Source organism: Dunckerocampus dactyliophorus, chromosome 19, assembly GCF_027744805.1.
Source record: "Dunckerocampus dactyliophorus isolate RoL2022-P2 chromosome 19, RoL_Ddac_1.1, whole genome shotgun sequence".
Lineage (NCBI taxonomy): Eukaryota > Metazoa > Chordata > Actinopteri > Syngnathiformes > Syngnathidae > Dunckerocampus > Dunckerocampus dactyliophorus.
The window spans coordinates 9,898,594-9,925,151 of NC_072837.1; the positions used below are offsets into that span (position 1 = coordinate 9,898,594).

The window sequence follows — 26,558 nt, forward strand, 5'->3', positions numbered from 1 at the left end:
AATAGATGAAGAGATGTAGTCAGTAGGGATGGGCGATACTGTGCATTTTTGTGGCAGAACCGATACTGTTTACTTGACATTTAATTTGACAATTGAGATTATATTTAATTTGTTGACAAAAAAAATGCTATCTTATCAGCAAACGTATGTGTGAGCAATTTAACAATATTTAAATACACCGATATAAGACAATGTAACAATATTTAAAAAATAATACAATGATTTCCTTTTATTACATACTACTTTTTCAGCAAAATAAAGTCAACAGTGCAAAATAAACATAAAAAATAGGTATGGTATTGATTCTGTCGATATTTACATCGATCCTCCCAGCCCTCCTATTCGGTAATGAGTGGCAGATGGAAAGTCCCCGGATTGAAGGGTAAACACGAGGAGCGTGTGACGTCACATCAGGCTGATGTTCACCTGCATCCAGCAGCTGGTCGACGGCGGGAAGGGAAGACAAGACGCCCGCGACGAGAGCTGCTTTTCCGGGCAGCGATGTGTCCGCACACCTCATGACTTCATCCAACGGTGAGTAGGTGACGTGTATATCATGGATCGTCATATATGTTATGAAGTTACATAAGATACCATGTATTACTGATGTCACGCGATGTGGGAACGAAAGAGAGAGGAGGGAGGTATTTAAAGCTGTACATTGATACACTTTTCCTTACAATTCGCTACGAAGCAACAAAAAAAGACATTCCTCTTTTTAGACGCTTTACAGTACGCTGCCATGTTTACTGTGCACGAGGGAGGCACGAGCATGGTGGTCGTAGACGACTACAATGTAGCCCCCCTCCAATTGTTTATGATATATGAGCTGCTTGTGCGATAAAAGTTAGGTGTATAATAACAGTGTTACTGCATATGAAGTATATTACATACATTGTACATACTGTAGAGTATATAATATACATAGTACCTTCAGGGTGTCCCTGAGGTGTGGACACAGGCAAAAATCCATATATTGTACAATTGTTTTATATTTAATTATAATTTAAAACTAATTAAATATATTGTATATAGAATAAATGCATATTTTCTACTTTTTCATGTCATTTATTAATTTTAATATATTTAATAATTTTATTTTTAATATATAATACTATTTTATGTATCCATTCATTCATTTTCTATGCTACTTCTCCTCAATGAGTCTCTTACAGGGGCATGTTGAAGCCTATCCCAGCTGACTTGGGCGAGAGGCAGGATACACCCTGGACTGGTCGCCAGCCAATTGCAGGGCACATATAGAGAAACAACCATAATTCATACCGATCGACGATTCAGAGTCGTCAGTTAACCTAGTATGCATATTTTTGGCATGTGGGAGGAAGCCGGAGTACCCGGAGAAAACCCACACGCCCACGGGGAGAACATGCAAACTCCACACAGATTTAAATGAATGTGTATATTAAAACAGAATATTATACAGAATGTCCACACTTTAGGTATCCCCTGTCCACAGCAGATATTCTCGGGGACCTCTCGAAGACCCCCACGAATGTCGAAAAGATGTGAATAATGGACGCTTCCATAAAAAGTCCTAAAAATGACTATTTTTCATCATTTAAACCATGTAATATGCCTCTCGCGGTTATTAACACATTTTAAATTCAGTTTGACACAATAGGAAACATTTACAGGTATACAGTATATACGTAGTATTGTAGTTACAAACATGCAGTTACACAGCATCGCGTTTTGCCAAGGCATCTTCCTGCTGGAAAATGTTGATTGAAATAACTTGTGAGGCAGGCACCTACCCTACTACCCTGAATAATTTGTCCTAGTCATTTTTTTGTACGGCTCAGTGATTTTTGACTATATTTGTGCTTTCTTTACTCCTTTGAATTAGCAAGCAGGTATGCCTGGAGGTGACACAACTGCTGCACACTGTTCGACTATAAAATAATTATAAGCGATATTTATACTGTAAAACTTAATCAGCGTCAGTTAATTGTCTGGACTACAGGGGCGGCCACAATTGGTGCGATTAATATTTCTCAAATAGTAAAGACTAATTTATGCAAAATATGAAATGTGACTCCTCTGAAAAAAATGTCACATTTGCTCAAAAGTCAAGATACTTTTGAATTAGGGATGGATGAATGAATGCCTTATATTTGTATTTTAGTGCATTTAGCCATTTTTTTGCTCGAAAATGCTTAACTCATTCAATACCAAAGACGTAGTTATACGTTTTTATAAACCCGAAAGCCCGATCCCAGCAACGTATTTATACGTCTTTTACGTTTTTTTGCGCGAGAGTCAAAAAGAGGTGATGGCGCATCTCCCCACTAACGCATTTCACTTCAGAGCAATTTTAAGGTTAAAAATAAACATGGCCACAAGGTGGCAGAAGTGCATTTGATCAGAGCTCGGCAGAGATCATGTGGACGGTGAAAACACACATCACGGGAAGGAGGAAGTGAGAGAGCGTGGAGGAGTGTAGCGTGCAGAAGGTTACCCATTGTAGGAACATTTGAACACGTGCACACACGCGTTCACACACATGCACACACATACAGTAGCTAAGTTCTAAATGTGAAAATTGTAAATAGTTCATGCTGTTATAGTTGTAAATAGATCATTATTTTGATGTAAAACAACCCCTCTTTTGTTTTGTTTATGTTGGTATAGTTGTTTACATATTTGAGCTGTTACAAAAGCAAAAAATATTTTTGTAAAAGTGAAAGTTATGCTTGTAATGTATCTTTTCACAAAAAGCCGTTTTTCTCCCTTTTCTAGTCGGGGAGTGATATTTTCCTGAAACTTACCTATGTTCTACTGCTGATTACTAAAGAACGGAAAACGGTAGAAACAACCTTTTTTTTCTTCCGAAAGACGGGAATATAATCTTTTTTTTGGTAGGTTCCATGTTTATATAGCCATAGAACACAATAGTCTGTGTGCCTTGAAAGATCAGTCAAAATAATCTAAAATGGCCGTTACTGAAGGGGTTGTCTTTTGAAAAATGGCTGGGATTGAATGAGTTAATTTAAGCCAAAAATACGAAAAACATTTTTTTTTTTTACCAATAATTGTCCGTAGTCAACCCACGAAACAACGGTGATTTATTAATTGTCCACAAAAACACGAATATGTGCACACCGGAATAATTGCTTTGTAAAAGGTAAGAAAAGTAAATGTATCATCTAAATTGTTTGTTTAATTGTATATATTGTATATGTAGGCAGAAGGGTAAGGCATAGGCAAGCTGTTTCCCGAGCTGCTTTATTCTACATGTGAGTCATTCCTTGCTCCGAGCGTTCATTGCTTCCCTGCTTTCTGTCACATTCCTCGTTGCAGAACTCACAGCCTATGAAAATACCCTTTCCAGTCTTCAGACCACGCAGACTTCATGAGGCATAAACGTATTTATCTTCACCGTGTCAGCTATGACCTATCCATTCTCCAGTAATGCTAAGAGACAGGACGCCATGACGCTGGCTTTGACAAGCTTTTAGTGTAGAAAATGATGTAGGAGCCCTTGTGATTTACTTCTCCCTGGGGAGACCCCGACAGATGGGATGCAGGTGATTAGCTGGGGTGTGTAAAAAAAAAAACAGGGAGCTCTAATGCAAAAATAAATGGTCTTTTGGTTTGTTTGTTCAGAGGTTAAATGACTCCTTGCAGGTTAGACTTTTTGTCATCTGCTTAAGGTACATTAGTAGAAATATGCAGTAAAATAGTCCCTTCTTTTTAGATACATTGGGTTAAACATGTGAATACATATATATTAGGGACATTTATCTTCCTTAGATAACCCTTCCTTTAAATCAGGCGTGTCAAACTCGTTAAACCACTTTTTATAATTATATTTTAGAATTTCATTACTCAATTACTACATTAATTTCTCATTAATAACGAATTAAAAATAGTCATTTTAAATTGGATTTGACAACAAAAACATATAAGGTTTTCTGTCAATATTGACAACAAATACATTTAGCAAGAAAGATTGTCTTTTAATTAAAAAAAAATATTTTTTTAAGTTGTTTTTGTTAGTAATATTAATTTTATTTTTATTTGAATATATTATTTTATTATTTATTGTAAGTGTAACTGTAAATGTTTATTAAATCATTGTAAAAATATGTTTTATATACTACAATTTTTACTTATTTAAATATAATTATATTAAGTAAAACATATGAAATTACAGCATACATATAAAAATACATACATACAATAGTATAAAAGTATAAAGGTAAAATAATGAAAAATAAAGCTTAAAAAAGAAAAGACAAAGTTAATATTAATAACAAAATTACAATATATATACAATTTTTTTTTCAAATATTAAAATAAGTGTCCTTTTGACTTGCATTATTTCAAGGCTTTCCTCGGGCCACATAAAATGATATGGCTGGCCAAATCCGGCCCCCAGGCCTTGAGTTTGACACCTGTGCTTTAAATGATTAATCCTAAATTTATATAAAACGCTGATCGCAAACAAGCCAAATCAGCCATTTGAACCACCACAAACAGATTTACCGTTGCCTGTTCGCCCCCTCGCTCATAAACACATGATAGTAGGACTGTCTGTGAACGCAGCTTGTCATTCCAACTCTGTGCAGTAGATGGCATCCTAACTCTGCTTCTTAACACACTTCATACTCTGGTCTGCCGGGGAAGAAGACGACGTAGCAGAAGGGACCAGTGTTTGTGACTTTTAGTGATGTGCGGATTGATACTGAAATATCGATACTTCAGGTACCAGCTCTTCATGCTCTAAAATCGATTCTTAAATCAAAATATCGATACTGTTGATACTTCAGTCATTTGAGGTAAAGTTTGCCTGAAACGGCCGATCGTAAACGGACCCAAGTCAAGTCAAATCATTTATTTTAATTGTTTTATGAATTTACTTATTTTCTTTTGAGATTGTCCTCTGCTGTGTATTAGCTTGGCTATATTGTAAATCACCCCGCTACCTCGATATACGTCAGAGTTTAAAATAAATAAATAACTTAAATTAACTATGAAATTATAATTTATTTAAATGAATTATTTATTGAATTAATACATTAATTCAATGTCTTGTATTCTCTAAAATTTACCAGACACATCAGGTGAACTTGCACAATCAATGAGGTGTGTTTAGGATCGTTACGATGCCATCTATTGGACAGAGTTGGAACGACGACCTTCATCTGCAGACCCAGTCCTGTTATAATGTGTTTATAATTTATTCGTGGTGGGGATGGGAATGGGAATGTATGGGAAACACTGCTGATATGTGTTTGAATTACTATTATTATTATTATTATTATTACAGTTTTCAGCACCTCTGCATGCATGCCTTTTTGTTGTATCTTATATTGATCTCTTATCAAACTGCTGGATCATTGCAAGTATACTTCATGTTGTCTCCTGTATGTCTTGGTCGTCGAGAAAGCTACAGTTTATGGGAATTAGATAATGTCCTCACAATCCAGGTCAGAGAAAGTCAAATAATGAATCATGAAGAGCATACTGTAGAGCGTGCGGTCTCTCTCAGTAATTTTATTTCCAGGAGGCATTAAAGAAGGGAACACTCTTCCACGCTCCAATGAGCAGCTTTAAACACAAAACAGCTCATTTGGTGCATTTCCCTATGCCAGCATGCAAAGATGCAACGCTCACGTTCTCTTTTCATGTGTTCTCCCTCTTTGAAAACATTGTGCATGTGCCGAGAACAATGATCTGTTTTTAAAGTGAATGCATCTTCGTTTTTTTTTAACAGTTGGATGGAAACAATTAAAGGAAGCTACTCTTTGCCGTCACCTCCGAGCACTGACCAAACCTTGGAAGACATAACAGATCGCACCCATTTTGGCCAAGGAGGATTATATCACAAGCTTTGTTAGAGGTTGACCTGCAGAGACCTCATTCTTTATTTCACCCAAGATTTGCAGCACATACTGCAAAGACTTCTTGTTTTTTACACTGAGAAAAAAAGCCACCGAGGCCACGTACGGGAAAAAAGTCACTGGAGGGACGACATTTCCATGAAAGAAAAGTTCGCCAAGGTGACGGAGGTGATGGGGAACAAGAACACCAGTCCTGATCCTGGGTCTGGACAGAAAGAGGATGATGACATCAGCATTGTCACAGGTACAATACTTCTATTTATTTTCTGTAAACAATGTCAACATGTTGCCAATACTACTCAAATTTGACATCGACAAAAGCCATCCATATGTCGACGTCGACTGAAGCGGGCGCTTTTTAGTAATCAGAAGAACACGGAGGACCAGGACTCGATGAATTAGATTGACATAGTGGTGTGAAAAAGTGTTTGACCCCTTCCTGATTTCTTATTTTTTGCATGTTTGTCACACTTAAATGTTTCAGATCATCAAACAAATTTAAATATTAGCTAATGACAACACAACTGAACACAAAATGGAGTTTTTAAATGAAACTTTTTATTATTAAGGGAGAAAAAAATCCAAACCTGAAAAAGTGATGTGAGTGCCCACCCGTTAAAACACAACTTAACTGTGGTTTATCACACCTGAGTTCAAGTGGAAAAAGTTATAAAGCCATTTCTAAAGCTTTGGGACTCCAGCAAACCACAGTGAGAGCCATTATTCACAAATAGCAAAGACATGGAACAGTGGTGAACCTTTCCAGGAGTGGCCGGCCAACCAAAATTACTCCAAGAAGGCAGTGACGACTCACCCAAGAGGTCACAAAAGACCCCACAACAACATCCAAAGAACTGCAGGCCTCACTTTCCCTAGTTAAGGTCAGTGTTCATGTTTCCACCATAAGTAAGACACTGGGCAAAACCCGGCATGGCAGAATTCCGAGACGAAAACCACTGCTGAACAAAAAGAACATTAAGGCTCGTCTCAACTTTGCCACAAAACTTCTTGATGATCCCCACCTTTGGGAAAATAGTCTGTGGTCTGACGAGACAAAAGTTGAACTTTTTGGAAGGTGTGTGTCCCATTACATCTGGCGTATAAGTAACGCCGCATTTCAGAAAAAGAACATCTTACCAACAGTAAAATATGGTGGTGGTAGTGTGATGGTCTGGGGCTGTTTTGCTCCGTCAGGACCTTGTAGACTTGCTGTGATAAATGGAACCATGAATTCTGCTGTCTACCAAAAAATCCTGAAGGAGAATGTCCGGCCATCTGACCTCAAACTGAAACCAATTTGGGTTGGACAATGATCCAAAACACACCAGCAAGTCCACCTCTGAATGGCAGAAGAAAAACAAAATGAAGACTTTGGAGTGGCCTAGTCAAAGTCCTGACATGAATCCTATTGAGATGCTGTGTCATGACCTTAAAAAGGCTCTCCATGCTGGAAAACCCTCCACGGTGGCGGAATTACAACAATTCTGCAAAGATGAGTGGGCCAAAATTCCTCCACAGCGCTGTAAGAAACTCATTGCAACTTATCACAAATGCTTGATTGTAGTTGTAGCTGTTAAGGGTGGCCCAATCATTAATTAGGTTTAGGGGCAATCACTTTTTCACACAGGGCCATGTCGTTTTGGATTTTTTTCTCCCATAGTAGTCAAAAGTTTCATTTCAAAACTGCATTTTGTGTTCAGCTGTGTTGCCATTGGCCGACATTTAAATTTTTTTGATGATCTGAAACATGCAAGTGTGACAAACATGCAAAAAATAAGACAAAAACACTTTTTCACACCACTGTAGTTGGGTCATCGACTTAAGCGGATTCCACTGTATTGTAATTCCCCAATCAGTGCAAATTTATGAATGACTCGAGTGTAGCACAGTCGCTGGACAGAGTGGGACACGTGCGTCATTCTGTGGAGGCTCGCTTAAATCAGAACAAGTAAAAGCTTATCATCATCATCCTTCTCACTCTAACTGCGAGTGCACCAGGAAAACCAGACTTTAGATGAGCAGGATGATACTAAGGCCCAGACAAAAACTCTAGGGTGCCTATAGTGTGCAACACAACTGGGAATGGTAAGGTATAGCATGTTATGTAAGTGCGGCATCATACAGCCTTATTTCCCACAGTCATTGTCATGGTAACGGTACACACAGGGCACTAGCAGTCTACATTTGATGGCAACATGCTGAGGTAACAGCCTGCTTTTGAGTTTGTGTTGTACTGTGTTCATGATTTTTTTAGTGTAATTAACGCATACGCATCATGGCAAGCCACGTCTCTCTGTTATGCCTACAGACAGGCACAGTGTAGCGTCCCAAGGTAGGTCACACAGAGTCTGACGCTCTTTAATACTTTATTCTGACCTGAACACATAAACGGCAGCGCAATTCCAACACCTTATATGTATCTCCAACTCACAAACACGTCTAGTCCCTTCGTCATTGGAACGACACTTTCTCATTGTCACTGGGCGACCGCGAAATGCCTTCACTATGAACATCACAAAGTCTTTATTATGCGTGTATGCATGGTTTAAATAAACAGAAATACAAAGAAAAAACACTAAGTGGATAGTCTTATGACTTGCTTTGCAACTCTTAATGAAGAAGTATAATTTGCTGCATTTAAGTATGCTTGGAAATCACGGAAAAGACACTCAAAATGTGAATTCGACTTAAATGACGTGGTGTCTTTGAACGCAGCTCCTCATTGCTCATGATGCTCACTGAAGTGTGTCAAATGTTCTGCTCCTACTAATGAAAGTAATGTTAGGTCAATAGATTTTCTGACATGTGGGCTATCTTTTAGCTTGATTTAAATTTTCAGTTAATTTGGAGCTGTTAAAACATACAAATATATACAAATATATGTAATCTTGTCTTGTCATTTATCTTTCTTTCAATAAAATACAGTAAAAAAAAGTATATTTCAGACATAGGATGGTGATTAATCATGATTAATCAATTTGAAAAGCCGTCATTAATCTGATTTAAATTTCTAATCAGTTGACAGCACATAGTTGCGAATGGTGATTAATCAGGATTAATCAATTTGAAAACCGTCATTAATCTGATTTAAAATTCTAATCATTTGACAGCACATAGTTGCGAATGGTGATTAATGATGATTAATCCATTTGCAAACCGTCATTAATCTGATTTAAAATTCTAATCATTTGACAAGCCCTAGTTAATACACGTTTATTTGGCTCAAAATGTTAACCAGAAAACATGTTGATATCATGTTTTATATTTGTTATTTCATGAGAGTGAACAGTGCTCCAACTTGCTTAACGTTCATCATTGTGACTCGTTCTTTAATATCAGCGCATCGTGTCTTTGTGACACTTCCCATGAGAGGCATGTTTGCGCCAACACTCGTTCATCATGCATAACACTGTACTGACATCGCCGCCTCATCACCAGCCCTATTTTCCTGCAGTTGACGCAGCTTCTTCAGCGTGAACCATGCAAGGCTTGACATAATTAATAAGACAAGAGAAACAGCAGGTGAGTCTCATTCTTGCTTGTTTGTTCTTCTGGTATGTTTCCAGGAAGTGTCTCCACATATGGAGCGTCGAGCCTCAGCCCAGAGCTGCTGGCCTCTCTGCAGTCCCTCGGAGAAAACACTGACTACACGCTACTGCCACACTCGCTGCACCAGGTGGGTGTGTTCGTGTGGAAAGAAGGCTGTTATTTTTTTTCTCCAAATCCTTTGGGAGTGTGTGCTTTTATTAAGAGAGATCAAACAAGCTTCATGTGACTGTGTATGCGTCGACTACGAATAAAAGAAGTGCTACACCTGGTTGCATAAACACACACACAGTATCCCGTACCTCCAACATTTTGATTTTGCATTGTTAATTGTGTTACCAAGAAAAGCGATTGTGTAATGTTGGATGGTGTGGTTCAAACCAAGGGTGACAATTAGAGGCGTACACCATACAGTCGTGCCTCGCTATGTCGCGGTTCGAATATCGCTCCCTCACTATATCACATTTTTCAAAAAAGAATTAATAAATGATCGCTGTTTCGTGGTTGACTATGGCCTATTATTATTATAAAGTATCGAAAGACAAGTTATATGTAGTATTGTGGTCACTAGGCATCAGTAATGTTATGAGACACGGCGTTAGATTACATAACCTTTCACACTGCATGGAGACTGGCTACTGAGCCGGCAGAGCCGAGCCGACATGCCGTGGCTGGGATCGAGTGAAAAAAGGTTCTTCTCTCATTCCGTGTGGAAGTTGTAACTTTTTGGCTTCTTTGTCCTTCTTCCCCACTCTGTTTGAAACACTTTAGAGTTTAGAATAAGTACACTGGAGAGGCTAACTAGTTAGCTCAGTACCTTGCTATGCTAGCGCCGGCTGTCTGTTATGTCCCTGCAGTGATCCCGTAGCCTGCCTGATGTGATGTAAACAAAGAGTAATAGGAGCGTGAAGGTGACTATAAGGGTGTCATTTGAGGTCTACAGGGCTCTAATAATGTAAAAATTCAAACTTGGAAAGTTTTTCTATGCTCTAACAATGAAAATATTACGTTTATTAATATTAAATCCTTCTACCAACTAACCTTTAACCATGATAAACAAGGGACAACTGTACAGTATTGTACTTACAAAATGTGCAGTTACACTATTTACAATTGCAAACATGCGGGGGATCTATTGTACTGTGTTAGTAGCCCATTTCGGCCTAAACGCACGGGTGTCCATACAGAGGGCCGCGCACAAAAAAAAAAATCAAAGGCTGTAGGGGGGCCATTTTTTACAATGCTAAGAAGTTATATACTGTATTTAAAGAGCAAACAGCCTGAATGTCAACATATTGGTTATTATTCAAGTATTTCAACATTTTGCTTTTTTTCAATTGTTGCTGTTTTTTTGTTTTCTTGTTTAATTGTATTTTAAGAATGTGCCAATAAAATGGGAGCTGCGGCTGCACGTGGGACACCCCTGACCTAAAGCATGGTAGGTGTGCCAGGGCACGGCAGTATTCCATGCACATGCACGGGCGCAATGTAGCCGAGTCATAGAATGACAATAAAAACTGCACATTTTTAGGAATTTCGCCCATCAGACATAATGTGTGAGAGAAGAACACACGTCTTTCTCTTTGCTGTGCGTTTTAGTTAGCCGCCTCTTGCTGGCAGTTTTTCACTAACAATACATGTGAATGGGGATTGACCTATTTTGCCTCTTAAGCCTCCTAAAAAAAACATACAAAAACAGCCAACAACGCTCCCTTTTCATGCCGTGACGTCCATATTAACCAAGCGATAGCGATATTGTTATTGTTGGAGCTGATGAACACTGATGAGCTACTTTGTGATACGGCTCCTTGCTCCGACGTCTCACCCTCTCTTCTCGCTCACTCAGCTTCTAAAACCTGTAGCTCATCCTCCGTATAATCAGTCTCAAAAATATAAGGTTCTATATTCTCATTTGTGCTAAAGTAGTCGGCGTCAGCAGCTCTCACAAATTCTGCCATGATTACTGGTAGCAAACACAGAACGCGCGCTCTACGCTTTTGTTGTCGACAGAAGTAGCATTTGTCGCCATGCGCACAGGAAAGAAGTTCAAGTAATGCTTAAAATGACCAAAATAATGTAAGTACTGCATGTTATCTACTACATGGTTACAGCGTGTACAGTATATACACTATAATGTTGCTGGAGTTTAAAAAAAATGTTTTTTAGAGGGCTTTACTGGTGGAACAGGTGAATCCCTATTACCTGCAATGTTAGTGAAAACTGCTGTCGGCTATAAAGAATGCACAGAAAAGTCGAAAGGGAAAGATAGACAGGAACAGTGGTGTGTATTTGCCCCCTTTTTGCATGTTCGACACAATTAAACCCGGCGGGAGCCATGATGGACTGAACGCCGCAGAAAAGGGGAGTTTCCCAAGTGACGTCGGCGAAGTCGCAGCTCTCAGCTTAAGCGCAGTAAACAACCATGAGATGGACGAGACAGAGAATGTTTACAGTGATCATAGCAAAGATTTGAGCAATGTGTCATTAACTTTCGAGGAGGAAGAAACATCTGGAAATGAAATAGAGAACTTGTAGAACAGGGAATTAAGCTGTATTTATTCCAACCTCCGACAATGAAACTAGCGTGTCAGGTGCGTTGTTCGATGCTTCAAAACAGACTGGTAAGTGTAAATTACCGTGGAGTTACTTATCCTTCAACTATGGTTTTAAATCGGCTTCTTAATGAGCTTAAAGGGGTCTTTAGAGCCTTTTTTATGTATTTTGTCGCTGTCGCCGCCCCCCACCGTCAACATGGCTGTGAAAGTATGTTTTATCACATGTTTAATGCTTTAAATGCTTGTCGCCATGGTGGCATAGTGTTTAGAATACAATATGTAAATAAGACATGACTTACTTTGTTCTGTGGCAACTTTGACGCCGTTCTCCTCTTGTCCTGTGTAGCATAGCATTAGAAATAGCATCCTAGCATCCAAAATGCGTTTATACTGTACTTTCAAGCCAAATGCTTCATGTAAAGGTGTTACTTCACAGCTGTCTTCAGTGAAATGAACATTGCAAAGAACAGAACGCAAGGCGGGCGTCCATTTGTCTCTCCTTCTCTGTACTTGCTTCGTTCATTGTAGTCTTAAGCCTTTGTCTTTTGGAAAAGACAACAAACTTTCAGTATCACTCGGACGTTTTTGCATGGCTACTATTGTCATGAAAAATATACCGAACAAAGCCAACGAGCTACCTCTGGAAGCCGGTGCCAGTTCAAGCCTGGAGTTTTCCCAGAGAGATTATTACATCGCTGTTTGATGTGTGTGGTAAAAGGCAGTGTGCTAGCATGAATTAACTTGAGACAAATGAGCACATTAGCACTCAATATGTCATCAAAACTTACCTTTATACATTCCCACATAGTATCAGCATTTGAGACCAAATATGAGGTGAAAGAAAAATGTAAAAATACAGTAGTAGTCTATCTGTGCGGCATGAGACAAAGTTAGCACACGCACAATGGACATGCGTCAAGTGAGACGGATGTAACCGAGAGAATCCGGCCACTTTTCAAAATAAAACATAAAAAAAATAAGAATGGAAATGATTTTTTCTTTCTGTGCGGCCCGGTACCAAATGACCCCGGGGGTTGGGGATCACTGTGATAGACCACCCATTAACGTTTTTGTCCAGTCTCGTCTCGTCAACGAAAACTCCGCTCACGACTCGTTTTAGTCATCAAAAAGCCAAGTTTAGCTCGTCACCGTCTCGTTTTTGTCGTGAAAAACCGCTTCGGCAACAAAATAATTTTGTTATCGTCATTGTTTACGAAAACAACAGTGATTGTGTAACCCGAAAATCAAACCCACAGCACGTTCGGGTGCGTAATAAAGACAAGTCATTTACTTAATGTGATGGCTTAAAGTATGATTACTTTACTTAAAGTAATCATGACAGACGCTACCTTCCACAATATAAATAATAAAAATGACTGGAAATAAGACTGGAAATAGTCCACAGTCACGAAAATTGTAGTAACATGGGACACATAAAAACACAAAACATCATTTGAAAGTAAACACTGTCATCTGATTGTGATGCAGACAAAGTTGCCTGTTCTTATGCTTTATTTGTGGTTCTGATGTTAGCATGCAGCATTTTAAAACTAAAAATCCATGATGCCAATGTAAAAAAGACCCCCATCGATGAATGTACCGCCTTTATTGGAGTTCAGACGCTCCTCTCGGGGCCTCCAACTCTGTGACTTTATTTCCAAGTCTGTTCTTGCCCTTTTTTACATGCCAAATCCCAGAACTGGCATCTAGGAAGCTTTATAACACTCTTACAGGATTAAGTTGCATAACATTAAAGATGCCTCCGCAGATGTCAGTTAATGGTTGCATGGTTAATGGCAACACGGGCAGTGGTTATGCATGCTCAAGAGATCATGTATGCAATTACTGGACTCACAGGCAATCCTTTTGTTTATGTGTCTCCTCCCCCAAGTTCAAATGGATATGTTAATTACAAGTGGGATAAATATAGCTTGTCTTTGTATGTCGCTGAAAAGGCTCCCACGTTGCTTTTTTGTTAGACTGTAATTTTCCTAGAATCACAGACTCATCGGCAGCAGGATTATTTTGCTCTGAAGCCAAATTGAGTGATCACAGTACTGACAGATGCTCAAAGATTAATAGTAGTAATCATTCCAGTACTTCTTTGCCATGCCTTATTGCTATTGACTTGTATTGTTCCAAATAAAAATGGAAAAGCAGCTAAATCTGTGGATAGTCGCAGGATAAAGAAATAAAATAAAGAATCTTTGGGTAGGCTGCATACTGTTAGGTTGTATTTGATATTCCTTCTGAAATCAAAGATATGCTTAGGATGGCAAAATTCCACGCAATTTTCAAAGTTGGAATCTTTTGACTATACTATTTACTATTTTCTAACAATTAAACAAATGGTCAATGACTTACGGACGAATAGCGGTTAAGTGTGTGCGCCTGCAAGCTTGATGGTGGCCATGTTTTTCAATCTTGCTTAGATTGTGCTTGTCAGTTGCCCAAAGGCTCAGAAAAATAATAGCACATGGGATGTCATATGGGAAAAGTGTGCAAGATATTCTCATCAGTCCTTTAAGTAGTAGCATGTGACTTGATGCCTGACACGTTGACTGCCTCACCATGTGACCTTTGGTGGAATCCAGTTACTTTTCAGATGAAATCATTCCTCATGGCTGTGCAGCCTATTTTCACTTCTTTCTGTGCTCGGTCATTAAGGTCAAAGTCGGTGTTTTGTTGTCTCAGTGGGTTAGTTTCACACCATCCATTGTCTTACTCAGTGTGTTTAAACTGTTTTTTTTCTTTTTTCAGATTGCTGAAGCCTGTTCACTCCAAGAAGACTGTATCCTTTTAGGAGGAAATTGGAATTCATTGTGCTTTTTTTAAAAAAAAAAAACATGTATGTAGCTAAAAGATGTAGTTATAAGATAGATATGCAGTGATACTGTAGCTGAGTTTAGAATAGGCCATGACGCATTTGCATGTCATTGTAATGGACACGGTAGGAGAGAGGAATAATGCGGTGGGAGCTAATGTGAGTCAAGTGCGAGCTTACAAACCTGACTCAGCTACACCAGTTCTGTCTGGAGGAATGGGCCAGAATTCCGGCAAACTACTGCGAGATGCTGGATATCCAAAATACTTCACCCAAGTCATACGGTTTAAAGGCAGTGCTACCAAATAGTAAGGAAATGTACTGTATGTGAACTTCAGACTTTGAAAAAAGTTGATTGCAGTGTTTAGCAAATAGAAAGAGCAGGTGCGAACAGGTAGCGCCAAATGTATTTGTGGCATTAGTGGTGGTAGTAGGTAGAGGTTATCATTGCGTCCACAACTTTATGCACAGATTGTGTCTACTGAAATGGTTTGAATGTCTTTAACTGCTGATATCACCAGACCAGCTGGCCATCCAGCTTCTCCAGTTAGAGAAGCTCTACCATGAACGTGTGCTCTACAATCTCACTGTCCTGCAGGAGAACTGGGGTACGACACGCTTTCTGGTTTCTCAATACCAGCAACACCATGCCAACGTTATTAATAAAGCACTTCAATGATAACCTCAGTGCTGCACACTAGAGAAAAATAAAATGCAGAGAAACACGTAACATAAAACCAATAATAAGATCTAGCTCAGTAAAAGACAATAGTTATAAAATATGATAGAACAAATTAAAATGTTGTTTCATGTGTAGAAGCTTAGGTATCTGTACCTTTGTAGCAAAGTGGCTTCTCTGTAGCAGGGTCCAAACGCCATTACACTGAATACGTTTTAATGCTTTAATGTTATCAAGACATACAAGGAGTGGTTGTACAAGAGCAAGCTTCGGCTTTAATGGAACATAAATCTGACGGTAGGCAGTGTGGGCAGATAGCATGGTTCGTTCTTGGAATGGGACGTGAAAAAAAGCAGGGGATCCAAGATTCAGCCTTGTGCAACGCCAATAATATGGTTCATTCTTGGAATGAAACGTGAAAAAAAGCAGGGGATCTAAGATTCAGCCTTGTGCGACGCCAATAATATGGTTCATTCTTGGAATGGAACGTGAAAAAAAGCAGGGGATCTAAGATTCAGCCTTGTGCAATGCCAATAATATGGTTCATTCTTGGAATGGAACGTGAAAAAAAGCAGGGGATCCAAGATTCAGCCTTGTGCAACGCCAATAATATGGTTTAATCTTGGAATGGAACGTGAAAAAAAGCAGGGGATCCAAGATTCAGCCTTGTGCAATGCCAATAATATGGTTCATTCTTGGAATGGAACGTGAAAAAAAGCAGGGGATCTAAGATTCAGCCTTGTGCGATGCCAATAATATGGTTCATTCTTGGAATGGAACGTGAAAAAAAGCAGGGGATCCAAGATTCAGCCTTGTGCAACGCCAAAAATATGGTTTAATCTTGGAATGGAATGTGAAAAAAAGCAGGGGATCCAAGATTCAGCCTTGTGCAATGCCAATAATATGGTTCATTCTTGGAATGGAACGTGAAAAAAAGCAGGGGATCTAAGATTCAGCCTTGTGCGACGCCAATAATATGGTTTAATCTTGGAATGGAACGTGAAAAAAAGCAGGGGATCCAAGATTCAGCCTTGTGCAATGCCAATAATATGGTTTAATCTTGGAATGGAACGTGAAAAAAAGCAGGGGATCTAAGATATTCAGCCTTGTGTGACGCCACATGACAGTGGAGCTGAGGAGGATTCAGCAGCAGCAAAAATTACATAAAAAGTTGTGTCGGCTTGATAGGACCATTTCAGAGCACTACCACAAATGCCCACTTGATGCTGTAAAGCAGGGGTGTCCAAGGTTTGGCTGCCATTTGTGCCCGAAGCTTGTTTTTTATTGTCCCGTGTTTTACTATAAACATAAAATTAAAAAGAAAACTTAAAATATATATGAGAAAATACTAATAAGGTTAATAATAATCAGCTTTGTCACATAACACAGCGGACATGCGGGCTGTTTTTTTAAATACACAGTGGAACCTCAGTTAGCGTGTTTTTAGGTTAACATGGAAAATTTACGACAAACTTTTGCCTTGGTTTGTGTGCATTTTAAATGGTACAATATGGCGCACGTCCTGTTGTGTTATTAATGCACTACGTGAGTCCAACTGTTTTGCATTTTTCTCAAAAATCATCCCGTTAGCATTCTTAGCTTGCTGACAAAATGGCGAACCAAAAATCAGTTATGTCACGCTGTTGACTCTCAAAAATGTTAACACAAAACCCGTTTTTATAGTATTACAGTTATAGTTTTACATGCCTAAAACAATTCTAAATGAATGTAAAATAAATGCAAAATAAAGAAATAAATGAAGATTTAAGGTTACTTTTACCTTCATGAAAGACGTGACTGTTCCCAAAGACACGACGTGACAGTGAGCTCAACACCCTTTTCAACACCACATTCCTGTATACTCAATTTCTTCTCCATTTTGGGTGACTGAGTTGACAAACACTAATGAATTCAAAGAAATAACTCATGGCAAAACAGGAAGGTGGTGTTGAAAAGGCAAGGTGTTGATCTCGCTGCCACGCCGTGTCTCTGGGAACAGTCACGTCAATCACGTCTTCAATGGCTGTAAAAGAAACCTCAAATGTTCATTTATCACTTTCATTCGACACTTTGTGCGTTTTGTGTTAACATTTTTGGCTTTCTGTAAGGGATAAATTGGATTTACATTATTTCATCCGTTTTGGTTAGAGTTGGACCCTCTGGAATGAATTAATGACGCTAACCAAGGTTTCACTGTGTATTACATCTTGGCATATCTACACGGGTTGGGTTGACAAAAATTAAAACGGCCCCCGCATCCTTTTGATTGAGTGCTATGGAGCGCTTTAATATTTATACTATATATCGAATATTCATTGTGCTCCTTTTCTGTCCTTGCAGAGAGCCAGTGGAAAAAAAAGAGCGCTGACAACTGTTTGCCTGCTGAAACCGACAACGTCAGTCAGAAACACATCAGGACTCTGAGGCACCTTTGCAGGACACACCTCAAGTGAGTCATCACAGCCTTTCCACACCTCGTAATATAATTGTGTGAAGGACCGGTGCTGCACTGCCGAGGAGGAAACACTCATGTGAGAGAACAGTGAGCCCTTGATGCCCTTTAACGACGAAGAAGAGGGATTATTCTGCTTAAAAGGATGACGTGCCCTCACTCGGATGTGCAATGTTGTTGCTGTGCAATGTGTCTCAACTAAGTAGTGCCTTCATCTTTGAATAGCACATCCATTTTCTGCAACAGACTCCCTCCGTAGCTTGTGTATTTACTTTAAAGCCACAGTGGCAAATTAAAATGCAAAACATGCGGCCATTGGTGAGTGGTTGAGTCTCAGGTTCAAAATCCCTAAAGGGGTGTGGGTGCTAGCATTGGCGCTACATCAGCACAACACGAGAGGTGTCCTGGCTGGTCCGCTAGTGTTATAAAACACTAAAAACTAGGTCATTTGGAGATGCCATTCATCCCTCGTGTTTACACACAACTCTGAACAATAATGCTAGCATTAATGCTAATGCTAACACAACATGACAGTGTCCTGGCTGGTCCATTAATATTATGAAACACAAAAGTAGGTAGTCCCCCCATTATGTAGGCAACAACACAACTAGGAACAATAATATTGGTCTAATAATAACATGTATAAGATGAGGGGTGCCAGTTATTCCAACAGTACAATAATACAGTAATTGCCATCAGTTGATAAATAAATTAATCATGATTAATCACCAAGGACAAGCGGCGTAGGAAATGGATGGCTGGATAGACGATTAATCGCCATCTGCAACCGTGTCTGATATTTGCCAATTTTGACTGTATTGTATAACAAAGATACATGGCAGCACATTATTATGCACACAAGTCTGAACTATCATGTAAGCATCTGGCTGGTCTATTATTTATTTATCTATTATATAATGCATACAAGCAGGGCTGTCAAGGGATTAGAGTTTTTCATCAGATTAATAAGAAATAAGTTGGTAAATGTAATGAATTAATCATGAATTTGTAACTGAAATATGCCTGTTTTTGCTGTATTTTATTAACAGAAAGATAAATGACAGAACACAATTCTATATATGCACACAACTGAACTAAGTTAGCAAACATGAGAGTGTCCTGGCTGGTCTACTAATCACAGCTACAACTGTCAAATGATTACAATTTCTAGTCATATTAATCAAAGCTTCTAAATTAATGTTCACACTGCATGCAGACTGGCTACTGAGCCAGCAGAGTCTAGCCGACATGCCATGGCTGAGATTGTGTGAAAAAAAGGTTGCCCTCTCATTTTGTGTGGAAGTGGTTAGTTTTTGGCTTCTTTGTCCTTCTTCCCCGCTCCGTTTGAAACACTTTTTTAAGTTATTAAGAATAACTAAATTGGAGAGGCTAGTTAACTAGTTAGCTTGGTAGCTTGCAATGCTAGCGGCAGCCGTCTGTTATGTCCTTACAGTGATACTGTAGCATGCACAATGTGATGTAAACAAAGAATAATAGAAGTGTAAAAGTGACTATTGGGGTGTTATTTCACTTCTACAGGTCTCTAATAATGTTAAAACCCATATTTAGAAGGTCGTAGACAGGTTTTCTATGCTCTAACTATGAAAATATTCCGCCTGGAACCAATTAACCGTAATAAACGAGGGACGACTGTATATGAAATATGCTCATTTTCACTGTATTTTATTAACAGAAAGATAAATGATGGGACACTAGTATTTCTATTTGCACACAACGCTGAACTATAATGTTCGCCTTCATGCTAATGCTAACACAACATGAAGTGTCCTGGCAGGTCCACCAATATATCGACTACTAAAACAGACAATCCAGTGTCACCACAGCCATAATTGGGATGTAAATCTTATTAGCAGCAGTAGTTTGTAAATGATCCATACTGTATGCTTTTGAAGCTGATATCTTCCTGTAAAACATTGGATGTACTGCATTGTGGCTTTAAGGCAGCACTTTGCTTGACATACAAGTCAGAATCGACAAACAATTATTAAAGTTGCAGCCACAAGAGTCGCTCAGAGGAATGAGGAACAAAATGAATATCTCAGCAAAGACTAGTAAAGGATGCGACTAAAGACCACTAATACCACAGGTCTGCATGCCAGACACTGGTGTGTCCCGCCGGGGTGCAGGTGGATCTCATTTGTCTTCAGCAGAGATGCCAAAACCTACTTAATAAAAAAAACATGACATATTTCTCTTGATTAGCTTTTTGTCTCCTTTTTACATGCTTTTCCTTCTTTCTCTGGGCTCAGACCATCCATCAGTGAGGCTAAGGTGAGATGCATGTTCTTTTCTCCCATATTGATGCTCGGTATACATGATGCGTCATTGTCTTTTATTTCAACAGAAGCCGCTCGATATAACCCTGACAGACATACACAGCGAGGCATCCCATCAGGGAACAGGTAAACATCATCTTTCTGTAGCGCCTAGAAAGATGGAAGTCATCACTGAAACTTTTTCCAGCGAGGGCCATATAGTGAAAAATGAAAGGATCCAAGGGCCACTTTGATATATATTTGTATATATGCTAAGAAGCTATATATATTTCAAGGAAAAAATGCATCCCAGCTTTGTCATATTGGTGAAAAAGCCCATTAATAGTGTCAACTTTAGTCTTTGATCTTTTTACCCTCGTTTTTACTGTTTTTTAAACATTTTACAAATATTTTAAACTGTTTTCTTCAATAATTTTTGTTAATCTACTGTATTTTCCGGACTATAAGGCACACTTTTTTTCATGGTTTGGCTGTTCCTGCGACTTATACTCCGGAGCGACTTAATGTTTTTTTTTTCACACTGACAGCCACGAGAGGGCGTGCTAGGCTTGTGTGCCAGTATCAGCTACTCCCATCACTCCTGTACCACTGAAAATTTACACTCTAAACATCCACTGAGAAAGACGGAACACAAATGCCCCCCAATAAGAAAATCATATCCTGCAAATTACAAGCTGTAAGTAAACTAGTTATGTTGTTTAGGCTATAGTTATCCAAATACTTATGTTAACATACCACCTATTCACATTCTGTTAACAGACGCCTATTTAGCCTCTTAGCCGCTTTATTATCACGATAACTTGCCTTTCAAGATGAACTGTCTGTTCTTGGTCTCTAATTTTATAAAATAAACTTCCCCCAAAAATGCGGTTTATAATCCATTGAGGCTCGTGTGTTTTTTTGTCTTCATTGTGCATTTTTGTCTGGTGCGACTTATACTCCGGAGCGACTTATAGTCCGGAAAATACGGTATTATGACCTCATTCCCACAAGGTTATAGCTTTTCCCCAACCTAATTTTCCAAAAATTACAACTTTATTTTGCTTTTTTTTGTTTCTCATAATATTACAACAAAAACCAACGTATTTTTTCTTTAAATATTTCAATTCTTTGATACAAAAATTGTTCCTCGTAACATTACAAATTTATTCTCGTTAAATTGCAACTTTCTTCTTAGAATATTACTTTTTTTTTAATTTTTTAAAAACTTTATTCTTGTAAAATCACAGCTGTTTTTTTGGTCAAATTTTGATTTTTGATGTCAAATTAGTTTAGCATGTCTTTTCTCAATTAATCCAATAGCTGATGTGGGGTTGCTGTTACAGAATGCGAGTCTGAAATAACATACGGAGACGATGAAGAGGGAAGAATGAAGTCCAAGGAAGAAGACATAAATGAGGAAGAAACCTATGAGGAAGCAAAGGAAGCAGAGGACGACGAGGAGGAGGTGAAGGTGGAGTGGCCAGCAGGAGTGCCCCAGGCGTCAGACAAGGACCTAGACAAGCTTTCCTACACAGATGGGGTAAGAAAGACCTTTTCATCCTTGCTTCCTGCCTTCTTCCCTCATCATCCATGCATGCATCTATCCATCCTTCCTTCCCTTTCACTCGTACATTCCACAAGCATGGAATGATATTTTCCCAGCCCACAGCTATTAAGTTTTTGCTGGGACACTCCCAATGTTCTATGCTCCCTCAGTGACATCATCCCTAACTCATGTTCCACCATGTTCATGGCTAGAAACCCGGCAAAGCAGGGAGGAAATCATCTCTTCCAAATATCCACTTCCAGGCTGAATGTCTCGCTCCATCGTGTTGTTATGTAACCCAGTGGAGATTTTGTCTGGGTGGGGCATGGTTGGGCATGTTGAATCACAATTCACAAGGATTTTGCAGTCGCTCTTGGTCATATAAACAGATAAATACTTACACCACATACAAAACAGATAAATACTTACACCACATACCCTGTAGCGGAATGAAACCTTTGTTTAGTGAATAAGTACCAACCAACAACATTACTTGATGACAGTCTCAACATGTTAAATTGAATTTTGGGATACATTTACACAACAATGACCAAGTACAAACTTTGCTTGAGCTTTTAATTTCTCTCATGCAGTTGTTTTTAGGGTTTGTGTGTGTTTTAGGCATTTTTTTTTGCATTTGTTTTTGATCCTGCAGCGTTTCTGTGATTGCAGCATTTTCCCGTCCAAGGTGTTTTTGGTTTTGGATCATTTCTGTGTTTGGACATAGGTACGCGTTTGCCTCTGTCGCCTATTGTAACACTGACGTATATATACACACACACACACACACACACACACACACACAACACGCACACACACACACACACTGGTGTGAAAAAGTGTTTGCCCCCTTCCTGATTTCTTAACTTAGGCAAAATGCAGTTTTTAAACAAAATACGTTCAATGCGTTCTTCATAGTCAGAAGCCTGGAATTTGCACGCATACAAATAAAAAGACTAATCCTAGCCAAAGGAAACTTTGGAGGTAAAATGGCAAAAATTTGTATTTGTGGAGCTATTTATACATGGAAATCGATGTGGTAACTTTCAAACTAAGACAAGTATCAGCAAAAAACGTTAAGAGTGCCACTGATCAAAACAAAGGCCGAGTGCTCATTCATCATCAGCTGGCAAACATGAAGTGCTGCTGGATGAAGCCATGGGCAGCAGGCAGCAGCTCTCATTGACACTTCACAATAGCTAGCTTTGTTGGCTCTGTGATGTGTGAAAAGGCCACTCTGTGTCCTCTTGCTGGACAATGCAGCATTGGACATGTGTGCATGGAGAATGCTTATTTTATCCTTCAGTATGGAGCAGTGCTACTGTTCTTATGATACACATGCAGAGCTCTGAATAATTCACCCATAAATTATGGCAGCAGATGATGCTGATGTATAAATAAATGACACCGTTTTGCTAGCCAGCATATGACCCTCATGATGTACAGATTACAGCCTGAGCCTTACTGGGAAAGATTACTGACCCCTGCTGGCGAAACTGTAACTTTTATAAGTAACTAATCCAAATTCTACACAGTAGATCCCTGTAGATGATGAAAACAGCCATACGTTTTTGCTGCTTCACTTGTCACGGTTTTTCAAAACTTAATAAATCATCATACGGCTTAAAATAAAATGTCTAATTGACATAAAATACAAATATAAGGCATTCAAAGACACACTCAAAGGCAACTTGATGATATGTGATATTTTCCACTTACTGCAATGTTCGGTGAAACACACAAGCACCAGACTTGATCACCAGGACAACAGGCTTTTGTTGCAGGTTTGAATGATACAATAATACCTAACACGGGCTACTTTTGTGTCCGTAACTCACACCAAGCCAAAACTCAACTCTAAATACAAGATGTCACTTCCTGTCCGCCCCTCCCACTCAGCTCCCCTAGCACCGGAACACATTTACAGCAACACACACACGCATGAATCTTATTTTTGTCTTAAGCGGTTTATTTTCTCTTATTATGATTACTATATTGGGTAATACAAGTGTGAAGGTGACTATAGGGGTGTTATTTCATAACCAGCATGCCTTGTGGGCACCTAGGAAATAGTGCACAGTTGTTGTTTACCCACATAGTAGTAGTAGAAGTAGTTTGGTTATGTGTTAACTTACTATGTTGTGTGTTGTGTTATTTGGTCTGGACTGTGAGTAAGGTAGTCGATTTGCGTAGCAGAACTTCTGTGAAGGGAGTTGTTGGCTGTTGCTTGCAATAAAAGAGCACATTGTGCTCCAATACAATAGAGTTGTATTAAAAATATGCTTTTGTAAAGATGAAAAATCCCAGTTTGGGATTGTTTATTATTGTCTTTTTAGTTTGAAGGACTGTGCTGTTCCTAACATTGACACACTGCTGTGTGAATCCATTTCAGAGTCTGTCCCCGGATGGTCTGGTTTCTATTCTGAAGAGGAGGAGAGCATCCCTGGATGGACTGCCACCCCCCAGCGACGTCGGCGCCAAGCTGAGCTCCAAACGCAAAGTTCGCTTCAGTGAGCCGGAGGATGGAATTGAACAAGGTTTGACTGACAACTTCATTGCTCAAAGACCTCTTCATGTCCAGTACAGTAATTTGTTCACATTCAATGTTTTAAGTAACATTGTAACAAGTGTAAAAAGAACTTAACCACTGTTAATAATAAGGTGGTGACACAAACGTTTGACTGTTGTCATTAGGATCGCAGGGGTGGATGAAAGGCAGGGTACAACCTGGACTGATGTCCAGCCAATCACAGTTCACATATAGATAAACAACCATTCACATTCACACGTCCACTTAAGCTAACATGCATCATTTTGGTACAGTACAGTACAGTCGTCCCTTGTTTAACGCGGTTAATTGGTTCCCCACCCGGTTAGGGTCCTAACCCTAACTCTATAAGTGAATTTTCGTGAAGTAGGATTCAATATTAATAAAAGGAATATTTTTGGAGTTATGGCATAGAAAACTACTATCTATGATCTTCTGAATACGGTTTTCAACATCAATACAGCCCTCTAGATATGGAACAACACCCATATAGTCACCTTTACATTTGTATTACCCATTATAGTAGAAAAAATCTGAGAAAGTAAGACATATTGAACATAAATAAGATAACATAGATAACAAGATAACAACTCAATCCAATGTAGGTCAAGGTATGCTAAGCTATCTGAACTAAATATCTTAGTTTTGTTATATCTAATAATATATCTCATTAATCATCACTTTTTTTGTTTATTTTTACAATATGCTGAGCGTCACTAAAAAAACGAGCTGCAGGCTGAAAATGGCCCGCCGGGTATTCTTTGGACACCCCCGCTATACAAGTATTCTGAGAAATGCTTCTTACATCTCGGCTGCTTGTCTCCAATGTAGACGAGGTCAGCGGCGACTCCTGCCTGATCCTGCTTCTTCTCTGTCTGGTTACCGTGGTGATCAGCATCGGTGGGACCGCTCTCTACTGCTCCCTGGTGGACAGGTACTTCAACATTTGCACTGACTTCACGCTCAACGTCGACTTCTTTGTGACGAACGTGCGGCGGTTCTTCGAAGGCCTCGGACACTGGCTGCCCCACAGGACGTAAGAGCCTCTCTTCGGACGTCTTTTAAGCAGTTTTCACGCACATTTCTGAGCTTACTGTGACTTTGAAAATGTGCTAGTGTCAGTAGGGGCTCAGACAAACACCAAGACTGTAGTGGATCGTTCATTTTAGACAAAGCCTTTCTAGAAAGGTGCTTACAACGTTCACCTGTGTCTGTATTTTAACACTAATTCTTGTTTCCCTCTCATTAGTAGCAATTTATGGCTGTATCGTCTCACATTCGAGTTTCCTTTTTTAATATAATTTAACCTAAAGTTTTCATTTGTATTCATTCGACTGCATGCGTGTTTTTCAGACCAATACATGTTTTATTTGGAATTGTACTGTTATCTGTGTTACACACATTCTTAGAAAGGCTTTCCTGTTTATAAAGAAAACACTGACACAATTGAGCATTTGATTAATGCAAGTGCATACTTTTAAACTGCAATAACGGTCTTTGCTAACGCAACTGCTGGACTAATTGACCAATTTAATAAGATTTTGCAATATTCATAAGTTCACAGCCACTATATTCTTATTTAATTATTCATAAAAGTCACATTAATCAGATTGGAGCCTGTTTACACCATGATGCTGAAGGTCTAGTGGGCAGAACTTAACTGCAAATTCAGTTTTTAAGAAGACTTTCTTGACACCACACTGAATAGCACTGAAATTGAGGTGCTTTAAATGTTTATATGCACATGTTTGTTTGTCTATAATTTGGGTTGAAATGTGATTCTTTTATCTGTCTGGGTCTTGTCAGCATGTTCCTTTACCCCTGAATGCCTTGTAGTATGTTTACCACTTGTGATTTAAAAGAAAGAAACTCTTCTTCTGAGCTCCAAATGTGGGTAAAGTGATGTTTCCTTTGTATTGTCACTGGATAATGCTGATCAAGTGTTGCATTATGCAATCTGCCTTTGTATGCTTTAATATGTAAGTTTTATGTAAGTACCACACTATTAAAGGAACATTTGCAAAAATGTTTTCTGCATTGGGTAAAACAATCATCATGGAAATGAATAAATGCAATGTTACTTCTAAAAAAAATGATACATTGAGATTGTACTTTTAAATTTGTATGTCTTGTTTGAGAAATATGAATTATATAAAAATGAAAACAGGTCATACACATATTGGCTGTACTTTTAAATTTGTATGTCTTGTTTGAGAAATATGAATTACATAAAAATGAAAACAGGTCATACACATATTGGCC

At 38.9% G+C, this 26,558-nt stretch overlaps 1 protein-coding gene across 2 annotated transcripts; it reads left to right on the plus strand.

The window, feature by feature from the left end:
* cnstb (consortin, connexin sorting protein b) lies at window positions 1-26,322 on the plus strand. Of its 2 annotated transcripts, none has more exons than XM_054762176.1 (11): window positions 1-534; window positions 5,741-6,111; window positions 9,434-9,543; window positions 14,729-14,759; window positions 15,314-15,400; window positions 17,812-17,920; window positions 20,194-20,215; window positions 20,292-20,346; window positions 21,546-21,742; window positions 24,141-24,285; window positions 25,128-26,322. In XM_054762176.1, exons 2-11 carry the CDS (start codon window positions 6,006-6,008, stop codon window positions 25,334-25,336), a joined length of 1,071 nt encoding a protein of 356 aa, XP_054618151.1. In that variant the 5' UTR covers window positions 1-534; window positions 5,741-6,005; the 3' UTR covers window positions 25,337-26,322. The 2 variants fall into 2 exon arrangements, with proteins under 2 accessions (XP_054618151.1, XP_054618150.1); XM_054762175.1 differs by having other exon boundaries at window positions 17-534; window positions 20,289-20,346.
* The last annotated feature ends 236 nt before the right edge of the window (window positions 26,323-26,558 follow it).